The sequence below is a fragment of the Grammomys surdaster genome, unplaced genomic scaffold (assembly GCF_004785775.1).
Source record: "Grammomys surdaster isolate TR1022 unplaced genomic scaffold, NIH_TR_1.0 314, whole genome shotgun sequence".
In the NCBI taxonomy this organism is placed as follows: Eukaryota; Metazoa; Chordata; class Mammalia; order Rodentia; family Muridae; genus Grammomys; species Grammomys surdaster.
Window position 1 is genome coordinate 402,566 of NW_021604733.1, and position 25,138 is coordinate 427,703.

Here is a 25,138-nt window from a genome sequence, read left to right on the forward strand (position 1 = left end):
TTGCATTCATTGTGTGTGCATTCCACACTTGCCCCTGTGCTTATATAGAGATAAGAAGACAACTTGTTGTGGTTGATTCATTTCTTCTGTATGAGTCCTGGGGATTGAAGTCAGGTTGTCAGGCTTGGCAGCAAGTCCCCTTAACCACTGAGCTATTTTTCATTTCAAAAAAGATTTTCTGGGGGCTAGAGAGATGACTCAGCAGTTACAAGTGTATTATTCTCTTGTAGAGGACCTGAGTTTGGTGTCCACCATCCAGGTAGAGCAGCTCACAACAGCCTATGACTTGAATTCCGGGGAAACCTGAGATCATCTTCTGGCCTCTTTGGGCACATGCACCCACAGACTCATACCTATATACAGACATACATATATATATCTAATTAAAACCAGAGGCCTGCCTAGCATTGTGTGACCTAGGTTTGGTCCCTAGTGGTGTGTAAATCCATGAGCCAATAGATAATCAGTCAAACCAATTGATTAATCAATCTTTAGCTTTTAATTTATTTAAGAAAATTACACCTTTAGGCATGTTGAAAACAGTTCAGTGATTGCATCCCACACATTCCTTTTTAAAATAAAAGTTATTTTCTAAAAGGTTTTCTGAGCCATTTGAAAGTAAATCATGAACATTATGACATTTCATGCCTAAATATTTGAGATATAATTTTTAAAAACCAGGACTCAAGCTGAGAATGGTAGATGATATCACAACCCTTGGTAGTAAGTGTTAGAGAGTTAGAAGCTGAAGGCCAGCCTTGTCTATACAGTGAGTGCAAGCTGATCTGGGCTATAAAGGTCTTTGTCTCAAAAAGCCAAAAAATAAGCTGGCCGTGGTGAAGCATGCCTTTAATCCCAATTTGGGAGGCAAAGACAGGCAGATGTTTTGAGTTTGAGGCCAGCCTGGTGTACAGAATTGAGTTCCAGGACAGCCAGGGCTACACAGAGAAATCCTGTCTACAAACAAACAGACAGACAAAAACCTCTAAAACTAAAAAAGTAATACAGATTAAAGCAAAGATTTATCCTGTGGTCTTAGCTACTCTGAAGACTGACACAGGAGGATCACTTGAGTCCAGGAAGTCAAGGTTAGCGTAGATGACAGTGAGGTTCTTATTCAAACACGCTGACAAAACCATAAAGACCTTTTTCATAAATATAAATGTCTTTATTGCTCCTTCCTCCCATAGGAGCCAACTTAAGGGTCATGTGTCTTGTTGGGACTTTTTTCTTTTTCTTTTCTTGGTTATGAAGTAAATCACCTTGTAGTGAAACACACTACACTGCCAGGATTGCAGGCTAAAAGCTAGGCTTTGATTCTGCATGGAACTGGTGGTAGTAAATCTTTTTTTTGGTAAATGTTCGCAAGCTAGCTTGCTTCCTTCCTTCCTTCCTTCCTTCCTTCCTTCCTTCCTTCCTCCCTCCCTCCCTCCTTCCCTCCCTCCCTCCCTTCCTTCCTTCCTTTCTTTTCTTTCTTTCAAAGATTTATTTATTTATTATGCATCTGAGCACACCAACATCGATCTCTTTAGACACACCAGAAGAGGGCACCAGACCTCATTACAGATGGTTAAGAGACACTCTGTGGTTTCTGGGAATTGAACTCACGACCTCTAGAAGAGCTGTCAGGGCTCTTAACCACTGAGCTGTCTCTCCAGCACTTCAAAAATTTTCTAGTTGCAGCTTTTACTTAAATATGTTTTTTTTTTTTCTTCTCTGTTCAGGGTCGAGTGGAATGCTGGGATCCAAGAGTCAGAAAAAGGGTTGGCGTGTTAGACTGTGCATTAAATAGTGTCACAGCAGATTCAGAGTAAGTAGCAATAAATTTACAGTATAACTGTCAATCAACATTCTGATATAAGTCAGTGCCTCAGTATGAAATTAATTGCCAGAGGATGAAACTTTCTGACTCACATCTAAAACTGATGTCGGGGGTTGTTGTCCTATAAAGCTGTGGGCAAGCCAGGGAGATTCCCTCTCCAGGACTGCTCAGAGCAGCGTGGTGTTTTTGGTTTCAGTCCCGTGGGATTGGTGGCTGGGCAGGGCCATTATTCTTAGCAGGCTAGAAGATGTGCTTTGAATGCTATGGTGAAGGAAGCAAGGGGTGATTTGTTTTCTTGCTCTTATTGGTCTAATTCCTATGCTTAAAACATTCAGAGAGTAGTATGTACTTGGAGAGAAACACATGTTACACAAGTAACAGCTTGAATTAAGTAAGAAAAACTCATCTTTGTCATCCACTCACCTGTGTGGGCTGGCACAGGTTAGCACCACTGCCCAGGTTTTTGCTGGGCAGACCACCCTCAGGCAGGTCTTTGTTCCAGGCTTATCTGCTGCAGTCAGTTCAGAAAAGCCTTTCTCTTTCACTGCTTCTCCAGCAATCCACGTGTACTTCAGGGAGAGTTTATACACCATCCCTAGATGTCATATGGGAGGGTGAAGCATCTGATGGTGACAGGCTGCAATGACAGTGAGGATACTTTAAATTATTGCAAAGTTCTGTGTGATTTCCTTTAGGGTGGAGATTCATAGCTCCTTTGAAAAGATGTCTATATGGAGCATCTTTGATTTAAAAAAAGTTAAGAATGACTTAGTTAGCTGATGCAGCTCAATAGGAGAGTTTCCTGAGGCGTATGCAAGGCTGCAGGGTCAATCTTCGGTACCACAGGAGCAAGCAATTCAATGTAAAACAAACTAAGAATGACAGAATTAGAAAGATACATCTTGCTGGGAGGTGGTGGCGCACGCCTTTAATACCAGCACTTGGGAGGCAGAGGCAGGTGGATTTCTGAGTTCCAGAGTTCAAGGCTAGCCTGGTCTACAGAATGAGTTCCAGGACAGCCAGGGCTACACAGAGAAACCCTGTCTCGAAAAACCAAAAAAAAAGAAAAAAAAGAAAGAAAGATACATCTTTCTAATATATAAATCTTACTCTGTTAAGAAGTAAACTTGTGTGTATGTTTGTTTTAAACTGATACATTTAAAGTGACAATGGAAACATTTTTCTTGATTACTATTGGGGTTTATTTTAAAATGATAATCAACTTCACTAATCATGACATGGTGTAGAGAATATTAAGCAATTTTAAACCAAGAAGTTCACTTCTACATAGAATAAACTAAAGCCAAGATGAATGCTAAGGGTTTTGTTTTGTTTTGTTTTGTTTTGTTTTGTTTTGCTTTTGCATAAGGTGCATGCCTGTGCATGAGTCAGATGCCTAAACAGGCCAGAAGAGGGCACTGCATCCCCTCGAGCCACAGTGTGAGGTACAGGCAGTTGTGAGCCCCAGTATGGGTGCTGGAAACCAAATTCTGATCCCCTCAGAGCAGTTTGTGCTTTCCTTCAGAGCCAGCTCTTCAGTTGCCACATTGTTTTAACCCATCAGTGTTAAAAAAAAAAAAAAGAAGAACAAGAAAAATTAGTGTACTTAGGAAATCTAATACTAAGAAAATAATACTAAGCAAACTTGTTATATTAAAGATATCTACTCATTCTGTTGAAAACAGAGAGATTAATTTTCTCTCAAGCATTGACTTGTCTTTGAATTATGTCCAGATGTGTGCTCTGTGTTCATTGTGCCCTTAGCATCACCGCCTGGCCTTGTTTCTCTTTGTTGTTTCTTGTTTTTTGTTTGTTTGGTTGGTTTTTGTTTTTTGTGAAACAGTCTCACTCCAGCCCTGCCTGGCCTAGAACTCTGTACACTGTACTGGCCTCAAATCACAAAGATACACCTGCTTCTACCTCCTAAGTGCTTGGATCAAAGGCATGTGTGCCTGATGACTTGAGTTCAGTCTCTGGAGCTCCCAAAGGTGAAAGGTCCTCTGTCCTCAGGGTACACCCTGCATGTGTTCACACAGTTCTTTTTGTTTTGTTTTATTTTAAAGCAAAGGCTATTTCAAGTAGAAGTGCAGTAATTGCAGGAGATGTGATGCTACACAATCTAAGGAAAAGTACAGAAAAAAAATCTTAACTTTGGTCTTTAGAAATATGGAAGTACTTTTTTTGTTTATGATTTTTTTTTTTCCTGTGTATCCCTGGCTGTCCTCCAACTCACTGTGTAGACCAGGCTGGCCTTGAGTTGGGAGATCGCCTGTCTCTGCCCACCAAGTGCTGGGATTAAAGGTGTGCACCACCATATGTATCTAGTTGAAATACTAAATGAAAATTAATTCACATTTTGTACTGAATTTTTTTGTTCTTTAGGGGTAAGGGATTTTAGCTGTTATGATATAATATTTTGAAAATAATTATACTTAGTGTAACAAAAGATGCTAAGCAGTTTCTGAAACAGAACAGCAGAGGCCCGCCTGATGTATAGCAGAATTTGGCCAACAAGAGCCTCCAGGAGTATATTCAATGTTTGCAGTTCAGTGACTATTTCCCAAGCATCTAGAACCTTCGTTTCTAGGGTTCGTGCTAAATTGTTTTACAGAAAACCTAATAAAATGTAAGCAAGCGTCCACTACCTTATTGAGTGAGCACTGTCTCCCTGTCCTCAACTAAGGCTCTTCCCTAGCAGGTCCTCACTATTCGTTCCTCCCCCTTTCTTTTCAGTTTATTGCACTTGTTTGTTTGATCAGTTAATTGATTTTCATGGGCAGGACACACTCATGCACCTTCATGTATGTAGGGTCAGAGCACAGCTTTGAGAGGTCTCTTCTTTCCTTCTACCTGTGGGTGCGGGCTATAATTCCTGGGTATAAGGGAATCTCCTGAGTATCTGGTACATAGTAGACACACAGACATGCCACCAAGTTTATTGTTATTAGAAAGAACAGAGGTAGCAGTTAACTAAAGCTACTTGACTACTTAACAGATAGTGAGTAGCTTCAGGCTGCCCTCAAACTCACTGGGTGGCTTAGAATGGCCTTGAACTCCTAATGCTTTTTTTCCCAAATGCTGGAATTATACCACCCCATCCCTACCTTAGTACTTGATATTTACCAGAGACTTTGGTGAGCTCCTTATGTACAGAAACTGATGTTTTGTTAGGTACTTTAATTTGATGTGTTTTGTAAAAGAAAACTCTCCATCAGTGACATACTCAGTGTTCAGCTCTTAAGAATTATATTTCAGGAGTATGTTTGTGAAAGGAAGGGTATATAAATATACATTTTTAGGTATACCTTTCAGTGAGAACAGTTGTCATAGAGTTTTTACATTTTTATAACATTTTTGTAAAAGGATAATGACCATATATATTTATTGTCATGGGGAAAATATCCAGAGGCATACCAAAATGTTAAATATTGGAGTTTTCTTCCTGTTGGTTCAGTTTCAAGTGATCTTATTGTATTTTACTTTTTTTAAGATTTATTTATTTTTAATTACGTGTGTCTATTTGTATCTGCACATAAGTGCAGGTACCCATAAATCCCAGATGGTGTTGAGTCATCTAAAACTGGAGTTATGGATAGGTTCTGGGAAATCAAACCCTAGTCCTCTAAAAGAGCAGCCAGTGTTCTTAACTTGTGAACCATCTCCCTAGCCCCTGAATTTGTTTCTTAATTTAGCTTTAGCCTGTCACTTGTGTTATTTAGTAAATTCCAGAAGATGGAGGAGTTAGAAATACTGGCTAGAGGAGGCTGTCGTTTTTTCCCGTGACTGACTGTCTGCCTGAGTTAGTCAGCTGTGGCACCTGGGAACCAGGAAGAACCAATAGCAGAGTTACATAGACTGGTTAGGAAATAAATGTGCAGAAGTCAGTGAATTTGGTATCTATTAGCAAGTCCCAGGAGGAGGAGGAGGAGGAGGAGGCAGCAGACCAAAGTTCTCATAACATAAACTATAACTATTGAAGGATTTATTTACCTGTCTGAAGAAAATGATAAAATTGCATTATGAAATAAGCCTCAGAGGAGTAGGAAAATAAGTCAGTGTGAAATGTTATTCTAGAGTTCATTTTGAAGAGTGGGTGATGGTGCCTTTGAGGAGCAGCGGCCTCCTTTCCAGCCACTGCTCAGTGTAGCTCCAGGCTAAGGCTGTAGGTGGCAGGAGAGGCTTGATAGTGCTCAGGGCATGGTCTGGCCTGGGCTCAGGGTAGTAGCAAGTGGCCCATAAGGATTGGAAGCAGAGATGTTGTCCACTTCTTTTTGTGGGATATGATCTCACTATGTAGCCGTACCTCAGCCTCCTGAGTGCTGGGATTGCAGGCATGTATCAGCATAGCCAGCTTTGGTCTACTTCTGACCTAATCTCTTTTTTTTTCCACCTCAATCTTTTGGTGCTAGTGTTTAGCTGGTGCTTGAGAAGCATGTTCTAGAATTGTTCCTGTATCTTTTGTTCTTCAGTACTGTAGATATTTAGGTCTTTTATTTTAGATGAATGAAGTTGATCTATTTTATTTTTAAAACAATTTTAAATTATGAGTATGTGTGTGTATGTGCCCATGAGTACAGATGCCTGCAGAGAGCAGAGGTGTCAGATCCCCTGAGCTGGAGTTATAGGTGGTTGTGAGCCACTTGATTTGGATACTGGGACTTGAATTTGAGTTCTTTGCAAAAGCAGTACATGTTCTTAACTGCTGAGCTATCTCTCCTGCCTCAATGAAATTGATTTTACATCAGAAGTAAGTATACCCACCCATATCCCAAGGTAAATTGTTTTTCTGAGTAATGATAGGGAGGTTTTGGGGCTGGGAAGAAGGCTCATTCAATAAAGTGCTAGCTGTGCAAGACATGACTTAGTTTAGATCACCGGCATCCATGTCAACCAGTCACTAATCCCAGATCTGCAGAGAGGCACACACACACACACATCCTGTAGAAATTTCTGAAAACAGTGTGTTTTCATAACATTTCAGAACAGCATTCTATTGTCTGACTAGAATGGAAGATGAAGGTGGGTGATGGGATTACATTTGTATGGGAAGTATCTTTTTCATTATGAAAGTTTGGATGCAGTTAGACTGTAAACAAATAGCTGGTAATGAGTTTCCTTGTTAGATTTGAAGTGGAGATAAATGATGACCCTGTTACTTAGTCACAGAGAACAAATGTTTGCTTTTCAGGATAAACAGCTTACCCACCATCTCTGCATTGAAGTTTAATGGAGCCTTGAGCATGGCTGTTGGAACATCCACAGGGCAGGTAAATGTCGTATGTGAGCATGTGAGCCAGTATCTTAGATGTGTATTGAAAGGCACTTGGGACAGTGCGTGAGGCTGTTCTCTCTTGGCTGGAGTGGAGAGGGTGCTCCAGAATACTAGAACAGTATTTTTTAGCATGTGTGGCCCAATTTGGAATTCTATCAGCTTTCAACTCTTAGTCACAGTGGATTTAAGTACATATTTTGAAGACTCTGGGAATCCTGCAAGTAAGAGTTGTGTTCAGTAAACATTTCCAAGACATGTGTATGCTAGGAGCCTTTTTTTTTCTTTTGAGATAGGGTCTTGACATACAATGTTAGCTGGCCTAGAATTCTGTGTAGAAGAGGCTAACCTTGAACTCATAGAGATCTACCTGTCTCTGCCTCCTAAAGGTGTGTGCCACCACGCTCAAGGTCACTTGTTGCAGCAGCCTAAGTCACAGGTCACAGATTTGCTAATGAGCAAGTGAAACATTCTTATTAACATTCGTTCCTTTCTTAGTATAGATCAGTAATTGTCAAATTAGTAAATCTAAAAACTACTGCCAGCGTTAAAGTTGTAAAACTGTTCCAAGAGCTGACTTTAGTGTTAGGCTCTGACTGAATTTGTTTGTCATGTTCATAGAAGGTTATGAAATAGGTGGCAGTCATTATTCCAACTTTTTTATTTTTCTTTTCTTCATGTGTATGTCTGTGTGTAAGGAGGGGAGGGGTCTCCTATCTCCCACGATAGCTTCATACTTCATATGTAGCCAAGAATGACTTTGAATTTCTGATTTTCTTGCCTCCATATCCCAAGTGCTCAGACTACTGGCATGTGCCACCGTGGCTGTTTTGCCGGGCTGGGGAATGAACTTGTGGGTGTTGGGTCAGCACTCTAGTGACTGAGCTGCCTCTCCAGCTCCCATTACACTGCGTATTCAATGTGTTGTTTGGAAATGGCTTGTCTGACTAGAACTGTTTTCTCTTTTAGGTGTTGTTATATGATCTTCGCTCAGATAAGCCATTGCTAGTTAAGGATCACCAGTACGGGCTGCCCATCAAGTCAGTGCATTTCCAGGAGTCACTGGATTTGGTTTTGTCTGCAGACTCCAGAATTGTCAAAATGTGGAACAAGGACTCTGTACGTACTTTCTGCTGCAGTTGCTCCCTGGTTTTCTTGCCTGTTCCCAGTGCTTCTTTTTCCATGTGCTTTGGAGGCTTCTGTGGGTCTTTGAGAAGGGGGTGCTGAGTAGCCATCTGGGAACCAGCAGGTCAGTCACTTTAGGTCTGTGTTTGGGTAAAGCTGACATGCCTCCAGTTAAGGAGCATCCTGATTTGTGTGCACTTGTGCACGAGGAGGGATGAACTCAGGTCATCAGGCTGGCGGTGAGGGGTTTAACCCCCTGAGGCTTGTTGCCACCCCAGCACACATTTTATTGGACATGTGTTAGATGGAGAGGAAAGTCTCTGTGAAACACAATCTGCCTCTGAAGAGCCTTTCGGTCCTGCCCCCACCATCTTGATTTTATTTTATTACCACTGCCCGTGAGGATGGCTATGTGCTGTAACACACATGGAGGTCAGAGGACAACGTGGATATTATTCTTCCACTGTGGGATCCAGGATTGAATTCAGGCTGCACAGCAAATGCTTTCACCTGCTGAGCCAGCTGGCCGGCTCCATCCTGAAACCTTTCAGCTCACTGACTACCCCAGCAAAGTTCTGGGAGCTGCTGATCTTCTTCCTTTCCAGAGTCAGTGCATGTCCCGGGTTCATACCCTGTCCTCATCTCAAACAAGCAGGGTCTAGAAATAGAAAGTACTTTTGAAGTAATTTTGTATATTGGTCAATCTGTCTGTCTTTCTTTGTTGGTATTTCTATGGATTGAACCCAGGTCCTTGTGTGTGCTTAGCCAGTGCTGTACCACTGGGTTCCATCCTTAGTGGTCTTTGTATTTTTTACTTCAAGAGAGGGCTTCAGTAAGTTGCCCAAGTTGGCCTTGAACTCACTCTACCCTAGGCAGACCTTCAGCTTGTGATCTCCCTGCCTCAGTCTCCCAGTTGGTAGTATTACATGTCTGTGCTTCGAGGCCTGGCTAGCTTTCTTTCTTTTCTTTCTTTTTTTTTTTTTTTCAAGTAGTGTTTTCTTAGGAATATTTTAGTATTTCCTCTAAACTTCAAATGTTATTTTAAAAGTAACATAGTTCTGTATTGCTGATTTTAATCTGCCTTCTACTTTTACTTCATTTATTTAAAGGTTTTTTTTAAAGATTTATTTATTTATTTATTTATTTATTTACTTTATTTATATGAGTATACTGTAGCTGTCTTTAGACACACCAGAAGAGGGATTCCATTACAGTTGATTGTGAGCCACGATGTGATTGCTGGGAATTGAACTCAGGACTTCTGGAAGAGCAGCTAGTGCTCTTAACCACTGAGCCATCTCTCCATCCTTCCCCTCCACCATACCCCCATCCCACCTCCCAATTTTTTTTAAGACAGGGTATCAGGATAACATCAGATTTGCTGTGGGTTCCACCATGCCTAGGCTGATTTTTTTCATTTTTAAAATCTAAGTATTAGCTGGATGTGATGGTTCATGCCTGTCATCTTAGTACTTAGGAGCAGAGATAGGAAGATCAATTCAAGTTCAAGGCTAGCCTGGGTTACAGTAAGATTTGTCTCAAAACCATTTTGAGAGGACTGAAGGTAACTTCATTACATCAGTAAAATAAATTTAGTACAGCAATTACTTCTCTTAATCTCTTTTAAAAATGAAAAAAAAAAACAGTTTTATTCATGTGCATATGTGCATCTGTGTGTCTGCCACATTGTTCAGGTGACTTCTTGGAGCAGGGATTATAGGCACTTTGTGAATTGCCTTAACTAGGGTGGTGGGAACTGAACTCAGGTCCTTTGGAAGAGCAATAAGTGCTTTTAACTGCTGAGCCATCTCTTCAGCCTTACAGACTCCTAATAATTCTGATTTCAATATGTACATTAATTCTATAGGCTAAAGAGTTAACTTAAAAACTACGCTGAGATGATGCTAGGCAGAAGGCCTGTGCCCTCGCACTCACTGCCTGGAGTGGGTACTGGGTTCTATAGGCACCTGTTGTGTTTGGTATAAGGATACTGGTCAGTCAGGCACAGTCCAGCTACCTGTCATTCTGGCTTTTTCTAGCCAGGACATTTGAGGTTTTTTAATTTTGCATTTTGGGGCTAGAGAGGCTCAGTGGTTGAGAGCATTGATTGCTCTTCCAGGACCCAGGTTCAATTCTCAGCACCTACATGGCAGCTCACAACCTTCTGTAACTCCAGTCTCAGAGGATCAGACCCCCTCTTCTAGCCTTTCCAGGCGCTGTATGCATATGTTGCATAGCCATACAACATATTCAGGCTAACACTAATATACATAAAATAAAAATAAGTTCTCAAGATTTTATTTCTAAGTATTGCATTTTTTTAATCTCTGGAAGTGGTGACCTTACTTTATTCCTCTGGCTCTGTCTTGGTGTTCATAGCCTTCCTTGAGATATAGCCATTCCAGTTACTGTTTAACTTAGCAGCTGATGACTAGCTCAAGGTGTTCCTAAATTCTTGGAAACACCGCCCTGATGCTTGCAGGGGTTAAACTTTCTTCTTGGTAGGCTTTGAGTTTGGGGCTTTTGAAGGCTCCTGGGAGACTTTTCATATCTTAGACCAATAATTTTTCTGGCAAACCTACCTAATTGATAGAAAAACACTATTTACCTATGCAGGGTGTACTTACCTATAATTTCCACACTTAAGAGGCTGACTGAGGCAGGAGGACCAAGAGTTTGAGGCCAGCTTGGACTATGCAGTGAGACTCTGGATCAAAATAATAATAACAACAACAAGTGGTCTTCCTGATTGTTTTTCATTGTATAAGAACATACACTGTGTTTATTTAGAGATAGTTTCACTGTGTAGATAAGGCTTACATGGAACTCACTATGGAACTCACACAGGCCTCAAACTCACCATCCTACCCCCTCTTTCTGAGTGCTGGGATTATACTTGTGTGCTACCACATTGCCTCTTATTTCCAAGAACTCCCAAGATACTATTAAGAAGGTGTTCATTTGTCCTGGCTCCCATCCTACCAAAGCCAGTGACTAGTTCCATTTAGATGTGTCCTTCCAGACCCCTTACTGCTATGTTTCCTATGTTCTGGTTTTCTGGCACCAATGGCCCCTTTCATCTCTATTGAACTGTGCTGTCATAGTTCTTGTTCTCTTCTTTTCCTTGCTGTTTCCTTCTCACTTCAGTGGGAGATAGCTAGGTGAGTTTCATGGTTTGTGCTGAATGAGAACTTGCCTACTGATTTTCATCAACCACAAAATAACCATCTTGCCTGGGCTTCAGCTCCACCCACTTCTGCCCTGGGAGCACCACATCCTGGTGTCAGTCTTCTGGTAATGACTTATCGCTGCAAGAGCTGGTAGAACTTGTCAGCATCCCCATTTGAAGACATCACGCTGTAATTACAGCAATCAATTTCATTTTGGTACTTTTTGTTTCTTAAGACTAAATGCTTCCTCTTGACTAACAGATTACCTGGCTTTGTGTGACCTGCTTTCCTTGTTTCTCTTTCTCCTTGTCTTTTTCCACTCCTGCCTACTTCTGAGCCTTCTTCTTAGTTTTCAGTAGTACAGTAGATGTCTCCCCATACTTAAAGTGGAATGTTAGAGCCTTCACAGTACAGTGACTGATGCTCTGGTCTCACAGGATTCCAGGTTGTACTTTGTTGTCTCTTTGGGGTTTGGTGCAGCTGCGCAGCTTCCCTCTAACTCTGACGTCACCCTACTGTGCCCTGGCACCTCTGATGCTTTGAGTCTTCTGTTTTGTTTTGAACAGGTCAACAGTTTCTTCATTTCTAAAACAAGAATATTTGATATGCTGATAAGACAAATAAGATTTTTGAGTATGAGTTCTTTCCATTAGGTTCTTTCCTTTATGTGACACTATCTGGGTTGTGTCTCCATTTTATTTTCTCTGTGTGCCATTGCTGAAAGCTGTCTTTGATGATTTCAGTAATTTACTCTTTGCTTACTGTTTTAGGGGAAAATATTTACTTCGTTGGAGCCGGAACATGACCTTAATGATGTTTGCCTCTATCCCAGCTCAGGTAGGCTCATAATCCTGCCCTGGAGTTTTAAACTGTATTTACTTCATAAGATAACACTTGGATTGGATAGCACAGTTCTTGAGTTTTTCATCCACTTGGAAGAAGAAAGAACAGGAAGTGGTATGGATGATTCAGAATGGTGCTCTCATGACTCAGTGCTCAGCCCGCCTAGCTATTAGTAGAAACTAGTAACAAATGGAGGCAGGCAGCAGGTGAAGTGCTATTTTGGTGTATTCTTTTATGTGATTAGTAATGGCATGTGGAAATTGAGGTTAGAGATTTGAAGGAAGATGGAGTCACCTGGTAATAAAGGTTTGGGGCTACTCTGCATCAAGTACTGTTCAGCAAATTATATGATAGGTTTCGAAATTCAGCAGTACCTTCAGGGCAGATCTCAAACGGGGTCTGAGGAAAGAATAAGAGAACTCTCCCACTCAAGCCAAGTCCTCTGAGGACAACACACTCAGTAATTCTGCTCACAGGTATAGAGGAAAACCTGAAGTGTCCTACTGTATATATACAGACAGTACTGTGCCAGTGTTGGCAGTGGGGCAGAGGAGCAGGGGAGACTTTCAGGGTCTTATGCGGAGGGCAGTCATTGAATAGGATTAGAATGGCTTTGTGGGTAAGTGATTCACCAAGAAGACAACGTCAGAAGAGTAACGGGGTGGTAGGAGGGCTGAAGTGAAAGAACAGGTGGTGCAGGTGGTCACCTGATCAGCTGAGCTCCATCTGTCACCAGAGAGCCTACACAGATAAAGAGTGGGCCATCTTAGAACTGCAGTACCTACGAAGTAGTGTCCTGAGTTGAGGAAGCCATGTGTGTTTCTAGCATTTAAGCATTAGGCAGTGACGAGGGGTAGTGATTGCTTGCTAGAGATCAACACCTGGAACACCATAGCATATGTGTCTGGGTAAGCAGGTGAGTATGTTCTTAAGTACAGACTGATCATGGAAGGAGCCAGAGTGGGTGTAAACACCCAAGGGGACATGTGAGACTGGAAATAGTAGGAGCCATTCCATTTAGGGCAATAGGGAGAAGAGTGAATGGAGAGCCTTCACAGGATTGGATACGGCAGTATCAAAGGACCAGGCATTACTGGTAGAACCTGAGACAGAGCTTGTGGCTTTGTAGCTGGGGCCTGGAAGAAAGAGCAGACTCACTCACTGCTTTGAGTATGAGTAAGAAATCCAAGCCTATCACTTACCGTATTATAACCCTGTATAGTCAGTGGCCCACAATTTGTTCTTTCTACCTGGCTTTTGGATTTATTTATTTATTCTTTTTTTGTTTGTTTGTTTGTTTGTTTTTTTGAGACAGGGTTTCTCTGTGTAGTCCTGGCTGTCCTGGAACTCACTCTATAGACCACCAGGCTGGCCTCGAACTCAGAAATCTGCCTGCCTCTGCCTCCCAAGTTCTGGGATTAAATTTATTGAGATTCTCCCTATGCACCTAGACCTACATATGCATACACACACACACTCTGCATTCCCTCTTTCTTACTGTGTTGTTAACTTCTATAAGGTCAAGCCAGTCTTCTGGTAGAGTGTCTGTCTCTTGAATATATGTGATTGTTCCTCCTGGTGTCACTTACCTTGTTTTCTAGCCTATGCTGAATCTAAAGTAGCAGTGAAGGATTGATTGAATTTAGCAGTGAGGTCCCCCAACTTGATAGAATTTAGTCAGGTCTACATGCTTGATGAAGTGTGTTTGGGTTTAGGGATCATGGACAAGCTGGGTGTGGCCTTTAAACACAGCACTTGGGAGGCAGAGGTATGTTGCAGAATATTTGATCACACTATGAACCCTGAGAGTGTGATATTTACTGAAAACTTGTAGTTGTTGTGTGGCTCAGCTCTTAGCACACACCTTTAATCCTAAACAATGAAGGTAAAGTTAGTTTGTAGAAGGAAACACCCACAGTTGAAAGTGATGTCTAATTGATTGGCAGACAAAGTGACGAATCAGAGGAAGAGTTGATAGAATAGGATATGCCCAACTCTCATGAGAAAAGGAAGGAAAGGGAAGCTACTTAAGAGAGAGTGCAGAGAGAGAAGGCAGGCAGTTTTACTGGCAGAGTAATAAACAGGTTGCAGAGAGAACCAGAAGATAAGAACATATTGCCAAAGTTAGTATGTGATCAAGCAGAGCAATTTAGTAAGAAGTTGAGAGAAGTTAGATTGATCAGTCAGGTTGAAGAAGAGTTGATCCAGAGCAGCTGAGTAGGACCAGCCAGTGAGAGATCAGAAGGAACTAGAAAGGGTGAGCTTATTCAGCAGCAAGTCTCAGAGGCTGAAACAGTCTAGGCCTAGATTGTACATAGGCTAAAAGCTTCCAGGACTAGGTTAGCACACGGAGGCAGTAAGCCTCCAAGACGACAGTTACACCAGGAAAATAAAAATTACTTCTACAGAGGTCGAGAAATCTCTTGAGTTTGAGGCCAGCCTGGTCTACAGACCTAGTTCTAGGACAGCCGTGCCTACACAGAGAAACCTTGTATTTTGGGGAAAAAAAATCATGGACACACCTCAAGCCAAACTGCAGGCCCTGGATGTCAGGTCTCATTCCAGCAGATCACTGGTGTGGGGAGGATAAAGTTGGTTCAGTGTGTTCAGGAATCCTTTACCATGTGTGGTTTGGACAAGGAATGGCTTTTTCTGTCAAATGACTTAGAGGAGTATGCCAGCTAAGCCAATAATTGTTTCACAAGACGGTGATGTAGTGTGTGCTGGCCTTGCCGGTTGGCTTGGGCTCCTTGCTGTGCTCAGAGGTTGTGCTCTGCGCTGGCTTTACCTTAGCCGTCATCCCTTCACTCTGTGCTTTGTCTTCATCACCGTGTGCTTAATCATAGTTTAGAGAAGGTAAAACCTCCTTTTTTCACACACATTTCTGGAGTCATTTAGACCTAATCATGACACTTATTTAATAATGGTTTCTTTGTATTTGCAAGGCAGCTCAGAGTATTGAGAAGTGATTTTGCCTTCCTGGCCCTTACCTGACTGCTCAGGCAGCTCTTTGCACAGCTTCCAGACAGGGAGCAGCCATTCTGCAGGTCAGGGCACTGTGAGAGGCAGCACGGCTCTGGGACCCAGTGTGCACGACATGATGACACAGGAAGCATGTAAAGATGATACATGTGTTGGGTCCCACCCCAGCCTGTTAAAGCAGGACCAGAGGTCCAGAGCCATGGCAAAAAGGGAAGAAGGCGGGCTTTGGACTTGAAAAAGTCTTGCTTCAGGCTCACTTACGCCCAGTATGGCCCTCAGCTTTCTCACCCACCACAGAGAGCTGCAAGAGACCAGCTGGCCTGTGGAAAATGCTGTAGCTCTTGTCTCCATCAGCATCCTCCAACAGGATGGCGTGAGGAACAACCCTGGGGCATTTGCACATAGTACTCACTAAGAGGAGTTTCTGCTCCACGTGTCAGTGAGAAGCTGAAGATGAGGCAGATGTGTCCCTGCTGCCCCTCTTCCCAGAATGTCTGCCTTGAGCCATCCAGAGTGCCACTGAAGCTGTGTATTCTAGTGTGGGGCTTTTTAGACATAGTTGGCCAGCCACCTGCCTACTGTTTTTTTTTTTTTTTAAATCCCTGTGCTTTTAGCCTTCTGACCCTTTGCAAATTGACAACTTTGGTAAACTACAGTAAAGATGACTAGTTAGCGAAGCAAGCACGCATTGGGATAACACTGCCTGTGGTTTTGTTTTGTCCTTTCTTGACACTGCTATGTTGTGCTGCCTACAAGCTTTAAGTTCCAGTCTGTACTTTGATCCCCCAGCTCGGTAGCAGGTTGCAGATGCCCATGGAGCTCCCCCTGAGCAGACCTTCCATAAACAGTTTCTGATTCTGTGTTTTGGGTGTTGGTGAGCCTTTCCATGACATACTCCCAGATGAGTTCTGATATGGGTATGTGTCCCAGTAGGGCACTGCTTTGTCATTGTCACCACTTACATTGGGGGAGAGTGTCTTTGACTCCAGTTACTGGGCTCTTTTCCTTCCCTGAACAGTTTTGTTTCTCTTAGGAACAATGAGCAGTAGCATTTTGAGAAACTGAGTAGAAATGCTGTCCATAATGCCAGTCTCCTCAAAAAGCCACTATTGCTCATTAGAGAAGATGGCTATATTAACTCCATAGTCTTAGATTTAAGTGGCCTTTGTGCTGCTCTTGGAGTCGCCTTTGCTATTTGGTTTGACATTATGTTAGAAGCAGTAAAAAGGCGAGCCAGTAGATCCCATGTAGATGGTGGGATTCTTTTTCATTTTGTTGGGTGGTATTTAGACTACTTAGTGGTTTATTTAATAACATAAGAAGCTTTTCATTTTATCTGTTTTGAGTTGAGTTTTTATGCTCCAAATTATATGGGGCCAGTGATGTTTATTTTGAAGGGTGCCATGCTTGCTGAGATCAGATACAAGCTTATAAAGGATCCTGCATTACCTTGTAAAGGGTCAGGGAGATGTCAGCTGACTTTGTGTGTAGTCACGAGAGGTTTGGCTGTAGAATATCTTGCTCCCTTGAGGTGCTTCAGAAAACTTGGGGATACTTGCTGACAATTGAACCATCTAACACTTGATAGGAAGTAGCTAAATGCCAACAAATTATGGATTTCTGGGTTTCTGTGATATAGGAGCTTCTCTATTAAATGACAGAGTTGCCCTCCAGCCTGGTTTTGCTTTCTTGGCATGTGGATGCCACAGAGGCTAAAATTAATTTCTCTTTTTAGTTAACTAAAGTTAACCAAAATTAATTTCTCTAGTGGCCATTCTTTTAAAATTCCCTAAAATGATCATGGCACTCTTAAGGGCTGTTTAGTGATATATAGGTCTTAAAAATATTTTATGTGTGTGAATGTTTTGCCAAAATGTATCTATATGCACAACATGTACTTTTGGTGCCTATGGTGGTCAGGAGAGGGCATCAGATTTCCTGGAGCTGGAGTTACAGATCATTGTGGACCATCATGTGTGTGCTGGGAACTGAATCTGGCTCCTCACAAGAGCAACAAGTGCTTTTAGCCACTGAACCATCTCTCCAACCCTGACAGGTCTTTTGGGAGAAGTTCTATATAACACTCCTATAATTGTTTTGGTCTTCAATTGGCTGTGAAGTTTAATGAAGAAATTCTGATTCCAAGAGGGGAGCCTTTCTCTCCATTATTATTCTCAGACTGTACATCTTATTTGTGAAGCTGGAACCTCCCCAGACCTAGTGTAGAGCCGAGTGCCTCTGGAGCTTTAGCTCGTTATGCCAGGGAGTTCACAGACAGGGTCAGCACTCCTACAGCTGAGGTCTCCTGCCTAGAAAGGCAAGACTGACTAAAGGACAACTCGAGCATTTTACAGTTTGTAGAGATGGGTACTTCTTGTCACTGGTTTAACTTGTTCATTGTATTTATTTTTAGGAATGCTTCTCACTGCCAATGAGTCTCCCAAGATGGGCATTTACTACATTCCGGTAAGAGCCATCAGGAGCAGGCACAGAGAGTTTTTGTGTTTGAACTGATAGTGTTAACAGCCTTTGGGCTCTGTGGTTTTGCTGCACTGTAGATTCACTGTGGCTATAGTGTGCTCTGTGGCCCAGTAGAGTAATATCTCAGTCTTCTGTTGGCCAATTGTTTTGTGCTGTTTAGCGTAGGCTTGAAATCTAGTAGTCTTCAGATATGCTTTGTTGTTTGTTTTGCTGGGAAGTATTTCAGAATCTAGAACTTAAAGCTGTTGACTAAGTAGATGTCTAAATCAAAACTAAGAGTCTAGAGCACTGGTTCTCAACTTTCCTAATGCTATGACCCTTTACTATAGTTCCTCATGTGATGGTGACCCCCAGCCATACAATTATTTTTGTCACTACTTCATAACTATAATTTTATACTGTTGGCGTAATGTAAGTATCTGATATGCAGCCCCTGTGAAAAGGTTGTTCAACCCCCAAAGGAGCTGAGACCCACAGATTGAGAGCTACTGGTCTAGTGTTCTTCTAGTCACCTCACTGTAGCTTTGCATCTTTTAGAAATAAGTTGCACACTCAAGAAGCCAGATCCTCAGGATTATCAGTGATGACGTATAGTTTAGATTATCTTATTGTCATTCTTAAAGAATTGTTCTTCTACACCAGGAGCGTCCATGTTTACCTTTTGGTCTATAGGCGAGAAACAGTGATGTATCCTGTTAGTCAGTAAGGCAGCCTTCATGTAGAGCTGGTACACGTGATGGGTGTTACCATTGGAGAACTTGAGAGCAGTGGCCTCTCTGCTGCCCTCCATTATGGAAGTCTTCATTGGAGTAGCTTGGCTGTCTGTGGATTGTTTTTCACTGGCCTCCACCTGCTACTGAGTTTCTGTCGTCTTAGGAAGCTGATGCTGCAGCACTCTGTAGTGTTTGTTCTGAGTGATAATAAAGTGAAGGCTGTTCAAACAGGAAGCTGCTGTTCTCCTGTATTGTTATATGCTCCTCTTCCCAGCCTCACGGATGCCGGTTCACCCATCTTCCCATGTTTGTGGCTTAATAGGTATTTGTTTATTGCATCAGCTGTGTCAGGCACCATGCTGGATGCCTGCAGCACACAGTGCATATAGTGCATTACAATTGTTCCCTCCTCAGGGTTACAACAGGAAGAAAGGTGGCTTCAGGTCTGCACCATGAGCTGTAGGAGGAGGGCTCTTTGAGAGTACCTGGGAGGAGACCCTTCCTGCAGAGTGGACTAGGTGCCTGTGAGAAACTCAGTAAACTGCCCAGAGTAACTTCAGGGAGAGACTGGAGCTTGAGTCTGTAGACTAGATGTAGGGTCGGGGTGAGCCACAGAATGGGAGTAGCGTCTCTGCAGCAGGAGAGTGCCTGTGGAGAGAGCTCAGGGAGAGGATCTCATGGAGCAGAGCAAGTGCCACATTGGGAAGGGTCTGTAAGTGTGTGTGCTAGGGGTGCATGCGGAGCCTGGCACATCATGGGCAGCAAAGGGAAGAAGCCAGGGTTGCCCTTTGGAAATGTTGTTTGTCTCTACAAAGAAAATGACATGGGATCTAAGCTGGAAACAGCCGGGACAGGCTGTGGCAGTCCCTATGAGGGAAGGCAGTGCTGGGCTGTTTTTTTTTTTTTTCAGCATCTGGACTTTGGTAGGTCCTGGGACTGTTTGAGAAAGAAACAAATCTGTCTTGGAATCAGTATCCACCTGTGGAGATGCATGTGGACCATAAGAAAGTCTTTCCCTCGCTCCCACCTTCCCGTCAGGGGTGGTCACTTCCTTCTCTAGGGCGTACTTACTGTGCAGCTATGCCAGTACCACATCAAGAGGGAGGCTCCAGAGTGCAGGCTGATATCACAGCAGACGGTACAGGCCAAGAGCCCCGTGTGCCATGTGGCACAGAGGAGGCAGGTGTAGGTAGGAGGACAGCTTGGTAATAAGTTTAGATATGGGTTGTGAGGAAGAGGAAAGAAACAAGGGTGACACTGGGTTCTGCCAGGGCACATGCATGCATGCTGATGTCATTCCCAGGAAGAGGTGGGCGAAGAATAAAAATATTTTCCTTTTGATATTTTTTACATTGTGAAATGACCTTTTGCAGAAATGGCACAAATGTTTTAATTACACAAATAATGTATCCATGTTCTTATTTTCAGTATTTCACAAAGTATGAGGGAGGGAAATACATACTCTGCCCCCATAGATGCTGTTAATATTTGGAAACATTGTCTTTTCTGTTACATTGTTAAATATGTGGATTTTATTTTATTTTTTTAACTTTCAGTTTTGCTGTGTGTGTGTGTGTGTGTGTGTGTGTGTGTGTGTGTGTGTGTGTGTGTGAGAGAGAGAGAGAGACAGACAGACAGACAGACAGACAGACAGAGACAGCGTGGGTCTTGCAGCCCAGGTTGGCCAGGGATCTGCTATGTAGTCAAGGATGACCTAGAGCTCTTCTGATCTTGGCTTTGCCTCCAAGGTTGTGAGATAACAAGTGTGCTCTACTGTGAGTGGTGACATGTGTTTTATAAGTAAATTGTATCCAATTCTATAGAATCAATCTTAGGTATATTAACTCCAAAATAGTAAGTCACCTAAAACTAATATTCACAGGCACTGGGCTCAGTACTGAACACTGGAAGGAAAAATAATCACCTAAAATAGCCAGGCACAGTGGGTACACCCATGACTACAGAATTCAGGAGCAGGGGCAGTAGAACAGCCTGGGCTACATAGCAGTCATTTCCACTATATTTCTTCTTTTTTCTTTTTGAGATAGGATCTCACTGTCTGGACAGATTGGCCTAGAACCTGAGCTATGTAGCCTGTGCTGCCTCAAACTCTTCCTTCCTCAGCTCCCTTCCCTCCCCTCCCCTCCCCTCCCCTCCCCTCCCCTCCCCTCCCCTTCCCTTCCCTTCCCTTCTTTTTTGAGTAGTCATGGTGGTTTTGTTTCATTCTTTCTTTCTTTTTTTTGGGTGTTGGTAGTGGTGGCAGTTTTGAGACAGGGTTTCTTTGTGTGTAACCTTGGCTGTCCTGGAACTTACACTAGCCTCGAACTCACAAAGATCTGCCTCCCTCTACCACCCCACCTCCACCCCCCAGTGCTGGGATTAAAGGCATGAGTCACCACTGCCTGGCTCTGCCTAGGCCTTTTACAGTAAGTAGGATTGTAGATGTGTGCCACCTGCTTGGTTTCTCTGTTGTATTTTATTGCTGGGCATGTGTGGGCTATTTTAAAATTGAGGAGACTTCTTATTCACATGTAGTTCTTTGGTTCTGTTTTGGGATTGCTTGCTCCTTTCTGACCTTTCCTATACTGGGCATCATACCAGGACTTTGCACCTCATACTGGCCAAGCACTCTGCCCCTAAACTGCACCCCAGCTAACAGTGGGGATTTTGCTATTGTTCCAAGGAATGAGGACTTTGGGCAGAAGAGCAAGAAGAGCTGTGGCGGCCAGATGATGAGAAGCTGCTCTCTTGACTCACAAGCCTGCCTCACAAGGCCCCTGAGTTTCAGCAAGGTAGCTGAGATTTGACAGCCGGATATGAAATGGGCCCTAAGCCCTCTCCCAGGCGCCTGCACATGAGGGACCAGTGTGTGCAGAGGTCTTGCTAGGCCGAGTGCGGAACTGCAGCTTGGCCTGTGCTCTCCTTCCTGACCCCACGGTCTGCCCTGCCGCTCTAGCACCAAATCATATTATCATATTCTGCAGCACCATTTGTCTTCACTTGGCACCTGCTCTCTTTACTGCTGCTTCAAAGCAAAGAGCAAGCCTCAGGGCTGAAAGCTTGCCATTTACCGGAAGATAAATATCAAACTTAAGAGCTGCATTTAGCTCAAAGGCTCGTTTGAGGCCTATAGAGCCAGAGAACTGTGTGTTTAATACATGGCTTGTGCCAAGTTTAGGAGGTCTGACCTGTGATTTGTACGAACATCTTATAAATCAGTACAGCCATCCCACACATCCCTGCAGGCTGTGCTACAGAAAAGACAGCGTGATGTTCTCTCAGCTTGTTCGCTTCTGCCCTTCTAGCTGATACCATCTTTCCTGAATACTTGGACTCTCTGGAGACTAACACAGTTCCTGACTTTAGTGCACCACCCCTTACATATGCAAGGGAGACAGACCAAGTGGGCTTCCCGTCATCCTCATCCCGCTTTCCCAGTCCTGGCCTTTGTTCTCCCTCAAGGGAGTTGTATTTGTTTCTTCACTTGCTTCAGTGTCTACTTTATCAGTAGTTGAGTAATACAGAACAAGAACAGCTCTGACTCGATTTCAGTTTAGTTCTGCATAGGGAATACCTTTGACAACTGCAGACTCCTGAGGGAATTCAAGTGGTCTATGGCACCCACCTCAGAACCCAGCTCTGAAGTTGACACTCCAATGGGAATGCTCCTGATGTTCAAGGCTCTGTGTACAGCAAGCTCCTACAAGTTCCTAGGCTCCGCAGCCAGGAGCCCCTGCATCCTGAGTTGTCTGCATGCTCCATAATGGATATGCAGCTTATCAGAGGAAAATGTATTATTATTTGTTTTGAAAGCTGTTTGATTTAGAATACAAAATAACTGAGTTAATTAGAGGTATATGTTTTCAATTTTGTTTGAAACATACATTTAAGCTACTATAAAGATTATATGAAATGCCACTTAACCTATCTTTCAATCCTGGCAGTTATTTTAGTTCAAAATAGTTTATTAGGAAAAATTCTATATTTTCTGTATCTTTTATTGCATATTATAAATCATCAAAACATACTGATTAAATATTTTAACAGTAAAGATACAAACAAAACAAATATAAATCAGTCCTGTAATCTTCTGCTTAAAACTGATCCGGTAGCCTATCCATTTGCTCGGAATAATGTCCTAACTTCTCGCACAGTTTAAGATGTTCTGTAAGGTAGAAGAAAAGGCTAGATACCAGATTCTCTGTCTCCTCTCACCCTGCTGAAAATAGATCTTGGTAAAACCATTTCTACTTACAGGTGTCACCAAATAGACTTGATTGCCAGCTAAGCCAGCCATATATTAACCAAAATGAACTTATTAGAGAGGAATTTGATTGGGGGGTGGGGGTAACTACTGGTATGCTGTTTGGTTTTTTGTTAGCTTGACATAGGCTAGAGTGATCTGGGAAGCAGGAGCCCTGATTGAGGTATTAATTGCCTTTATCAGGATGCCCATAGACAAGGTTGTGGGCATTTTCTTGATTACTGATTAATGTATGGTGTGGGTGGGTCCAACCCACTCTGGGCAGTGGTGCCCTCCGCAGGTGGTCCTGGGTGGTGTCAGAAAGCAAGACATGGTGGCACATGCCTTTAATCCCAGCACTTGGGAGGAAGAAGCAGGCACACTGACCTCTGTGAGTTCAAAGCTAGCCTGGTTTCACAGTAAGTTTTAAGCTAGCCAGTGCTACATAGTGAAACCCTGCCCCAAGGAAAGGAAGAAGGAAAGATGAGGGCAGGCTGTGAAGAAAGGAAGAAGGTAAGCTGAGCAAGCCATGAGGAACAAATCAGTAAACAGCAGTTCTCCATGGTTCCTGCCCCCGATTCTGCTTGAATCCTGCCCTGACTTCCCTCAGTGGTAGACTGTGCTTGGGACTTGTAAGCCCAATAAACCCTTTTCTCTCCAACTTGTTTTCAGTGTTTGTTACAGCAGTAGAAAGCAAACCAGGGCAGCCAGGGATTATATGTAGGGCCTGTGCATGCTAGCCAAGCACTCTACCAGGGTGATACATCCCAATTGTCTGAACAGAAAAACAAAAGAGCTGAATTCTGCTGCTTCTTGGCTTCACCTGTGGGAGCTAAGGCACATGGAGCCTGGACAAGGAACGTTTACTCATATCTGTCTGTGCAGCATCTCCAAGACAACTCCAAAACTGTTCAAGGATAACTTTTTTTTAAAAAATCTGAGTTTGACTCTTGCACATAGTACAAAAAAAATTTTTTTGAAATATTTAACAACCTAATAATTAAGCAAGGGAAGCAGGTGCTTTTCATAAGCAGATCCTAAGAGAAGTCTAGAAATGTAGATGCTCACATAGAATAAAATTACATTGAGTGGAGATATACAGAGACACAGAGGAAGCCTTTCCAGAAGTGTGTGGAGCTAACCGACCACCAGACAGCTTTTGGTATTCGTTTTGGGCTGCTCCTGGCTACCTGTGTCAGATGCCATCACTCTAGAGTCAGACAATCTTGATGCTGTACTGTAGACCAGGGACCTGGTGAGACTAGCTACCTGTTTTGTAAGCAAGGCTTTATTAGAAAGCAGTGCACTTCAGCATTCTCACTGATGACACAGCCAAGTACCTGTGCTGCAGACCATATGACTGAGAGCCCTCTCATACCCCGCTGTGCTTCCTTATCTGTTTCTCTGTGTATCCCCCCCCCCCCCCGCCAGTAAATAAAACATGGGTTGAAGGGAAGTTGTTACTTTTCCTCGGCACCCAAAGCAGTTTTGTCTCACTTTAGATCCACCTGTGTTGAAAAATCAGTGACCAAATACACGTGAGACATCTGATGATCAGATGGCGGCAGCTCCAGTCAGCGGCTGTATATTTTGACAAGGATGCTTTGTAGTGCCATAGCCATTTTAAGACCAGATTGACATTTTGGAGTAGTTTTCTTCTGCTACCATATTAAAATACAGAAGTGGAGCCTGTTCTGTGGTCTTCGCAGCCTGGGCTCCTGGGCTCTGGAGGCACATTCTGATCAACCAACACAGAGCAGCCTGATGTGACTGACGCAGCACCTTTGTTTTGGAATGCTGACAGATTTCTACAGCTAGGACTTTATTCCAGAGATTTGGTGGTGATTCTGACTGTAGAACAGATTGGTTTAATCCTTTTCCTAGAAAACTACAAAAAGAGACGAAAGCCAAGGCTATGGAGCTTTTGCTGTGTGTTTATTGACATTTCTGCAGAAGTTGCTTTGGGTGTAGGACATAATTGCTGCTGTGGCATACGTGTGAAAGGCCAGACAGAGTCTTTGCTTTTCTTCATGGATGGACCTGTACTGTTCACTAGAGTTTCTGCAAGTTCTGTTCAGTCCCCTGCCAGATGGGCCCTGTGGTGTTGCCCCAGCATAGGCTCATCTTGGGCACTAACTTGATACTTGAGAGAGCTCCCTAGATGAGCTATCTATTGGCACAGTGCCATGTGCTGAAGTGTGCTGTAGTGTGCACATAAATTTTGGAAATGATTGATGTCATTTTCCTATAAAAGGCTCATTGAATCCGAGAACTGTTGGATACAGTAACAGAAGCAATTGTGTTAGAAATCTCTATTTTATAGGACTAGTAGCAACAGATTCCTTTGGTTTGGGGAAGTAGTGCTATAGGCCAAAAAAAGAAAAAAAGGGGGGAAAAAAACCCTACTCCCCAGGGTCTCTGCCAGCAAGTAGAAGGTATACAAGACAGAACACAAGCTAGACAAGTAGCTGCTGAATGCTTCCCCACTGC

At 43.0% G+C, this 25,138-nt stretch overlaps 1 protein-coding gene across 1 annotated transcript in view; it reads left to right on the forward strand.

Annotated features, from left to right (window-relative positions):
• The window catches only part of Nol10 (nucleolar protein 10), a 75,296-nt gene that overhangs the window by 13,471 nt on the left and 36,687 nt on the right, over positions 1–25,138 (forward strand). The window contains exons 9-13 of the mRNA XM_028777750.1: positions 1,725–1,810; positions 7,011–7,089; positions 8,061–8,210; positions 12,157–12,223; positions 17,625–17,677. Of these exons, the coding sequence (XP_028633583.1) occupies positions 1,725–1,810; positions 7,011–7,089; positions 8,061–8,210; positions 12,157–12,223; positions 17,625–17,677 (435 nt within the window). The remainder of the gene's footprint in view (positions 1–1,724; positions 1,811–7,010; positions 7,090–8,060; positions 8,211–12,156; positions 12,224–17,624; positions 17,678–25,138) is intronic.